The 8,467-nt window shown below is 34.0% G+C and overlaps 1 protein-coding gene across 1 annotated transcript; it reads right to left on the bottom strand.

The window, feature by feature from the left end:
• Positions 1-869: 869 nt before the first annotated feature.
• Positions 870-8,121, bottom strand: tmem196b (transmembrane protein 196b). Its single transcript, XM_067449743.1, has 4 exons — positions 7,747-8,121; positions 6,337-6,393; positions 5,872-6,126; positions 870-1,589 (listed from the first exon to the last, which is right to left on the bottom strand). The coding sequence occupies exons 1-4, from the start codon at positions 7,909-7,911 to the stop codon at positions 1,539-1,541; spliced, it is 528 nt and encodes a 175-aa protein (XP_067305844.1). The 5' UTR covers positions 7,912-8,121; the 3' UTR covers positions 870-1,538.
• Between the last annotated feature and the right edge of the window lie 346 nt (positions 8,122-8,467).

Below are 8,467 nucleotides of genomic sequence, written 5' to 3'. Positions count from 1 at the left end.
ATCATGGGAGAAGAACTCAAATACTAATCAATGAAAGTGCAAAAAAGTGTTTTGTGTCCAAGTTCAACACATGCACATGTTCACGTGGTTCCTTAATTTCTCCAATGAAAAGAGCATTTCCCACTAATTTGCGTCCAGTTAATCACCCACAAAAAATATGAGTCATCATCACTGGTAAGTTAAGAAGAATTTTCAAGAACTTTATATTATATATCATCAAATGTTTTAGAGGAAATAACAAAAAATGTTGCCTCAAGGCAACATTGTACCATAATGGAATCACATAAGGCCATACCAGATATAGGTTGGATACAAACATATTATATTGGTAAGGAAAATAGTTAGAATTATCTAAGTTTATTTGCATTTTTGCATGATTTTGTAATGCATTTATAAGAATAGTAATTCACATACTATATCTGCAAATTTTCTAAAAAGGTATAAAACACAACTGCCAGTTGATGAGGGTGAGGATGAGGTGTCATATGATGAGGAAGATGAGGTGACAGTCCAGCAGGGAGAGACTGAGGGTGAGATTGAAGTTGAGGATGAGGATGAAGATGGATATGATAACTTGATATGATGGTTTGCATGTGCCACTTTGGTAGGCTACAATGTTGCCTGAGAGCAACAGCTGAATTTGAAATGTTACTTTTTATTAAATATAAAATTTGTAATACATTAAAAACTGGATACATTTATTATTTTTATGTTGTTCAAATGTCTGGTTAAAGAAATTGATGCTTTCAATAAAATGTTTCAGTTTGTCTGTTGTGGTACAATGTTATCTTTAGGGTAACATACTTTAAAAAAAATAAAATAAATAAATAATGTATGAACATTTTTATTCCAATTGTTAGTGTCCAATTTTAAGCAGGAAAAACACCACATATAATGTTTTCCTCTTTGATATATCGTATTGCGTAGGCCTACAGTGAGGCCTAATTACATGATAGTCTTGGCAGGAGGGAAAGGGGTCAAAACAAAAGGTAAAATCACATATTCCTTTGTTTTTATACAACAGGTTTCAACAGGGTTTTCAAAACTGTCAGTAGTTCATCAACTGTCAGTTCGATCAATCGAAGAATCCAGAATGTAACAACAGTAGGCGTTAAAAAGTTCCTACAAAAAGTTGTCTGGCCTGGAAGTCTGTAACTCTAACACACGGCCTTTACACACCTGTAGATTTACATCTTCTGTAATCCCTGATTGCTTTCTTCTGCTGTTAGGCACTTCGTGCTCCATTTGGGTGCTGACACGTTTCACCAGCAGATGTCACTGTTGTATTACAAATTACGAATATTAGCAGCTATTCACAAGGTCATTGGCCAGCATGCTCGTCCTTAGTTATTAACTAACAGCATTGGGGTTTCCATCGGTGACTGCAATGTAAGTGCTTTTTGGCATTCGGTAGTCAGAGCCCCAAATCCTTGAATAGCGATTTGGCAAGGTGCTTCGAATACAGCCTGGTTTTTGGAACAGTGTTTAAAATGAGTCTTTCTGAGAAAACCTGGATGCAGATCCGTAGGTTGGAATCTTTATGGTAGAGAGGTGCTCCTGTTGTGCGTAGCAGGCTTCACTGGAACTTCCTGACAGGCCAGAGAAAACAGTCAGTGTGATCATTTACTCTCTCGCTAGCTCTCGCTTTCTCCCTCCCACATGCACACATTAAAAATTTGCCTATGCTGCTTATTTTTAACCCTATGAAGTCTAGCTGTTGTATAATATTTTAATACACACATTTCTAAGTCATCTAAATTACAGGCATGATGTTGTAGTTGTACACAGTCTTCTTAGGCCTAATATGTGCCTTCTGTCGTCTGATTGATAGAGTGTTAGTAAAATGTATTTTAGTATAGGCTATCTAATTTAATATAATAATTAAAAAAAATCATTGCCTTTGGCTCCAACTAACACACATAGACATATGGTGATTACTGATATCTAAATGCAGTTTGTGTAAGTAGACTGCTATATTGTTAAGATCTTATTAATTTCCATTACAAGCCATCACAATTTCATCTTAAAGCAACCTTTCAGTAACTTCACTAAACTGCACATTTTTGCTTAATTTGGGGAAACGATTAATCTGACTACTATAGCCAAATACTGTGTGTGTGTGTGCGTGCGTGCGTGCGTGCGTGCGTGGGGGTTATGTTTTTGTGACATATGAGGACACAAATGTGTATAATGACATGGGTATGACACAGGTATTACAAGGAGAGGGTGACTTATGAGGACATTGGCCATGTCCCCACTTTTCAAAATGCTAATAAATCATACAGGAGGAGTTTTTTTTAAGAAAGTAAAAATGCAGAATGTTTCTTGGGATGGGTAGGTTTAGGGATAGGGGCAGTGCAAGGGGATAGAAAATACGGTTTGTACGGTATAAAAACCATTATGCCTATGGAATGTCCCCATATGTCACAAAAACAAACGTGTGTGTGTGTGTGTGTGTGTGTGTGTGTGTGTGTGTGTGTGTGTGTGTGTGTGTGTGTGTGTGTGTGTGTGTGTGTGTGTGTGTGTGTGTGTGTGTGTGTGTGTGTGTGTGTGTGTGTGTGTGTGTGTGTGTGTGTAACAAAAACAAATCTTTGAATGGTCATTATCCAGGATTTATTTTTATAACTGAAATAGAATAGTTATAAATAGATCTCCTATCTCATAAAAGACAAATAATCATGAATCAACTTAAACTAAGTAATTCTACCAAAGACTTTAGATGTGAAATGATGGTGCATTCATGTTACTATGGATAGGAGAAAGTGCAGTGTGCAGTATGGCTGAATAAGTCTCACCTTCTAAATAAAAGAGCAAATCGGCAATACTGATAAAGTCATTGCAGCTCCGGTTTCTATAGGAAGAGTCAGTGTTCTGTGCATTGGCAAGTCTTTTTTGTTTGTTTGTTTTTTTGTCATGATTTGAGCATTTAGAAACAATACGTATAAGACAGTTGTTGTCAGATTTCTAATATGAAAGTTTATCATAAGCTTGATGAAATTTTTTAGACAATTTATTGTTTCCCCATTCAAAGAGATTATGAGCTGCACTTGTATGACTGAAATAACTTTCTGAGAGGCGTTTCAAAGATGGCTGCTGGGTGAAACTTGTTGTCATTAAAGAGTTAGTAGACCCAATAATTATACACCCTTGTACTGTTCCAAACCTGTAAGACTTTAAGAGAGAGATTTCAGTCTTTCCATTGACAGCTGTACAACTGAATCGATATGAATCAGTGTTAATTTTGACAACAAATTTTGATTTAGTTTTAGTCGTCGTCTTTTGACAAAAATGACCATTTAGTTCTAGTCAACTAAATATCATTAATTTTAGTTGACTGAAATCAAATGAGTTTATAGTTAAATTGTATTGAATTCATTTAGCATTAAATCATGAATCAACTATTGCTTGAATATATGCCAAAACATTTTTTTTTTTAAATATTATACAGTTTTTGACTGGTCAAGTGCAAAAATACACAAAAGAAAGCTCAATTTACTTTTTTGTTTGTTTTTTTAAAACATCTGTATATTTCTTATAATTTTGTATTTATGCTTTAGTTAGTGGTTAAGATAAAACTTCAGATACTTCAGATAATATCAGATTCAGATACAGATTTAAGTTAAGTTTGAATTTAGAACTATTATAAACGGGTCGCTGATACTTTATTGAATGTGTCCAATACTGTTCTTAGTCTTTCCTCTTGAATTGAATGGGAATGAAATTAAATACAGTTTATTGTGTAACCAAAAATTTATATAATGAGGAAAATAAAATAATATGATACTTTTATGTATAGGATAAACAAGCTCGCAATAAAAGTAAACAGTTAATTTTACTAATTAATCTGCAATTAATGCAGTTTTTGCTATTGCCCATGTGCTATTGCTCATTCAAGTTCAGATGGAGATACAGTATGCACTGTTACAGCCGTCTAACACATAATAATATATAAATCATCATATCATAATATAACCATTGCCATTATTCCTCAGCTTTAGTTCATAAACAATTATTTGGCATAAATGTGTGCCATTCATTGATGAACTGGCTTGTCAGGCTACAGGACATCAGTTCTGACTGGATCTGTTCCCTAATCGTCCCTTCCTAACATTTATGTCTTGTTTTTATTCTTCATCGAAAATGACAGTAGATTTTCATCATAGTTTTTTATTTAGTTATTGTCTTGTTTTCATTAGTGTTGTTGACGAAAAAGAAGATGAAAATTATTCATCAAGGAAATTAACACTTATGAATTGAGGGGTTTAGTCCAAACTCTTTAAAGCGCCACGATTGCTTTAAATGATGAACAGACTGAATTTAGGCTTTTAGTTACATGAACATTTATCAACTTAGATATCAGTTATGGTAAACAGAAGCTTAAGTATATTTGCTTTGATGTGCAAGAACCAATGAGGTTCATTCTCGTGTAACGCATCACGCTTGAGCTTCAGCAAGAACCAATGAGGTTCATTCTCGTGTTACACATCACGTTTGAGCTTCAGCAAGAACCAATGAGGTTCATTCTCGTGTTACGCATCACGCTTGAGCTTCCGCAAGAACCAATGAGGTTCATTCTCGTGTTACACATCAAGTTTGAGCTTCCGCAAGAACCAATGAGGTTCATTCTCGTGTTACGCATCACGTTTGAGCTTCCGCAAGAACTAATGAGGTTCATTCTCGTGTTACCCATCACGTTTGAGCTTCCGTAAGAACCAATGAGGTTCATTCTCATGTTACGCATCACATTTGAGCTTCAGCAGAAACCAATGAGGTTCATTCTCGCGTGTTAAAGGGTTAGTTCACCCAAAAAAAAATTTTTCATTAATGGCTCACCCCAATGACGTTCCACACCCGTAAGACCTCGGATCATCCTCGGAACACAGTTTTAGATATTTTAGATTTAGTGTGAGGACTTTCTGTCCTTTGAATGTAAGTGTATGCCCACTTGCTGTCCACGTCCAGAAGGTAATGAAAACATCATCAAAGTAGTCGATATGTGACATCAGTTGGTTAGTTAGACTCTTTTGAAGTGTCGACAATACATTTTAGTCCAAAAATAACAAAAAATATGATTTTATTCAGCATTGTCTTCTCTTTGCATCACATTTACTGTAAAACGTACCTGTTTAGAAAGTCTTTCAATGTTTAAATTAATTCATTATTTTTATTTTTATTTTATTTATTTATTTATTTATTTATTTATTTATTTATTTATTTATTTATTTATTTATTTATTTATTTTCCTCTGTTTGTAGCTTTCTTCCTTAAAATGTAAAGTGCTTTATAAATAAAATCTATTATTATTATTATTATTTGAGCTTCAGCAGGAACCAGTGAGGTTCATTCTCGGGTGTTACGCATCACATTTGAGGTTCCGCAAGAACCAATGAGGTTCATTTTTGTGTTACGCATCATGTTTGAGCTTCAGCAAGAACCAATGAGGTTCATTCTCGTGTTTTGCATCACATTTGAGGTTCAGCAAGAAGTTTGTTTTCAAGCTGATCAATGTTTATATGTAAATAAAAGCCTAAATTATATCTATTCACCTTATAAAACTATCGTGTCACTTCGGAACATTTGGACTAAACCACTCAATTCATATGGATTCGTTTTTCGATCTCTTTGTGAACTTTTTGAAGCATCAAAGTGTCTATGGAGAGACATAAAGCTCTCAGATTTCATCAAAAATATCTTCATTTGTGTTGCAAAGATGACCAAAGTCTTATAGGTTTGGAACGACATGAGGGTGAGTAAATGATGACAGATTTTTGGGTGAACTAACCCTTTAAGGGATCTACACTATCACATTTTCAATAATAGCAAAATAAATCTCACAGTCCCTTAGACAGTTCCCCCGCACAGCACTTTCACCTTCTCGACAATGGCCACAGAATGATGCAGGGACAGATCCCTTTCCAGAAACAGTCTTTTCTGTTCACTGCTGGCGAGTCTGCAGGTGAGCCAGGTGGAGAGGGTGCAGCTCAAGACGCCCAGGCTGGCCAGGCAGAGGAAGGCCAGGTGCAGATAGTACAGGCTGTTCGCCCGTTTCACCATCGCGCGCACAAACTGGATGTTGAGAATTCCCCCAATTAGTCCACAGATGCAACAGGCTGAAAACAGGATCATCTGTGATGTGAGGTGGAGCAAAACAAGTATGAGATAACAGTAATTACAAGGCATTGTAAAAGATTCGCATTACATGATAGTATCACAAGAGTGATAAAGCAGTTACAAGCTGATGTTGGTGATTTACAGTAGTTGTTATCTCTGTGAATGTGTTTATAGATAAGATAAGATGTGTTTATATTGTTGCGCATTGTGTCACTATCTTCTTACAGTTGGTCCAGTTCTCTTCTTCGCACACAGTATCCCACATATTCCACAGACAAGAAACTGAAAAACAGAGATCTGTTACTGAATCTACTGTAAGTCAGATTCTGTGTCATATTACACATTCTGGCCATCCAATGAGGTTCATATAATGAGGACATCATATTTGAGTTGCCCATTGGAAACTGTAAAGGTAAAAATCACTCTAATTAACTCTATGCTTAAAAATAAGAATAATAACACAATTTAAAATGTAATTAATATAAAAATAAACCTTATTTAAAGTCAGTCCCCTTGCAGTCAAATTATCCCTTAAAACCATTTTTGATCATCAAAATGACATAATTTTTTTTACCTGTGAAAATTATTTCTTCATGCCTTCGGTTTACTTTGCAGAACAAAATGTCAAAGTATCAATAAGTTATGTTTACCACAAGCTTTATTTTACTCATAAAAAAATAAAACATTATAAAACTATTGAAAAATCTCAAGGAAATGGGACGAATTAGTGTTCTGCATCATGCATGACTCTATGGTGTTGACTGATGAATTTGCACATGATTTTCTATATTAAAACTACCATAGACATTAAAAAAAACATTTAAATACTAATGTAAATGAATATAATTGAATAACTGATTAACATTAAAATGAACAAAAAATAACTTGTATAAAAAATACTTGAATAAAAAAGTATTTGACAGAATACAATAATATATATATATATATATATATATATATATATATATATATATATATATATATATATATATATATATATATATATATATATAAATTAATTAATATAATACCTTAAGACAGAGTTCATGTGAATTAACTTTGAATAATTGAATAACTAATTAACAATAATTGGACAAATTATAAATTCAACAAAGTATTTGACAGAAAAATATAATAAAATAATATCCATCTATCCAGCAAATCGCTTGTCCTTTAGGGATGCAGATAATAATAGAATAGAATAGAATAGAATAGAATAGAATAGAATAGAATAGAATAGAATAGAATAGAATAGAATAGAATAGAATAGAATAGAATAGAATAGAATAGAATGCCTTGACACGGAGTACTTCAAACAATACTAATATCAGGTTTAAGAGAAAAAGTGGGAGTAAAGCTAATTACTACAGCATATTTAGCACACAATATATTTTATATTTTACATATATATATACATACATATATGTAAAATGTTTAAATAAAAAGTATATATATATATATATATATATATATATATATATATATATATATATATATATATATATATACATATATACATACACACACACACACACACACACACACACACACATATATACATATATTATTTAGATTCAAATATAGCGATATAGTATATTAAACTCATGCAGAAGATAAATGAACTCTCTAACTTACACACGTGCCGCTCCATACTGGTGTAGAAAAGGAGTTTTGGCTCTTCTGTGGCCACAGGGCTTGTGTGATCCCCAGCACACCCAGAGAGATGCAGGACACCCCGAGTCCCATATGAAAGACAGAGAGGACCAGCAAACTCCAAACAACTGCTCGCTTGGTGCACATGCTCCTCCAGGCATCGTTCCTCAGACTGTGAGAAAGATTCAGAGGGAGAAAATCCCTCTCTTACCTCGCCAACCAGCTATATCAGATCTTCTGCTATACATTCCAGCTTTAAGAAAACACTGAACGGTTTAGTTTTATGTGTCAGTTTTGAATGTTTTTTTTTATTTTATTCTTTTAAATGATCTCCTAAATAAGCAAATGTAAAAATCAATCCGTGTGCTGCTCCTGCTTTTCACTGCATATAAATGCATGTTTCTCTGATTTCAGAACTCTTATAAGCAGTTAGACATGTTGGTCACATGACTACCTGATCTTTAACGCAAACATTAAAGACACACAGCCTACTTCCCTGAAGACGTATTATTAAAGCTGTGTACTTAAAGGGATAGTTCACCCAAAAATGAAAATTCTGTCATTAATTACTGACCCTCATTGTCGTTCCAAACCTGTAAAACTATCGTTCGTTCTGAGAGATTTGACAGTCTATGCATCTACCACTTTTAAGCCCCAGAAAGACATCATTAAAGGTCCCATTCTTCGCGATTCCATCTTTCAA

The sequence above is a fragment of the Pseudorasbora parva genome, chromosome 7 (assembly GCF_024679245.1).
Source record: "Pseudorasbora parva isolate DD20220531a chromosome 7, ASM2467924v1, whole genome shotgun sequence".
Classification (NCBI taxonomy): Eukaryota; Metazoa; Chordata; class Actinopteri; order Cypriniformes; family Gobionidae; genus Pseudorasbora; species Pseudorasbora parva.
This window is presented reverse-complemented; position numbering and strand designations above follow the sequence as displayed.

What these genes read in the sequence shown, in the direction of transcription:
- tmem196b (XM_067449743.1), bottom strand. Translation starts at nt 7,911, where the DNA reads ATGTGCACCAAGCGAGCAGTTGTTTGGAGTTTGCTGGTCCTCTCTGTC. An exon ending in CAGTATGGAGCGGCACGTGT is followed by an intron (nt 6,394 to 7,746) that starts GTAAGTTAGAGA and finishes TCTGTTTTTCAG; the next exon opens with TTTCTTGTCTGTGGAATATG. An exon ending in CTGTGGCCATTGTCGAGAAG is followed by an intron (nt 1,590 to 5,871) that starts GTGAAAGTGCTG and finishes CTGGCCTGTCAG; the next exon opens with GAAGTTCCAGTGAAGCCTGC.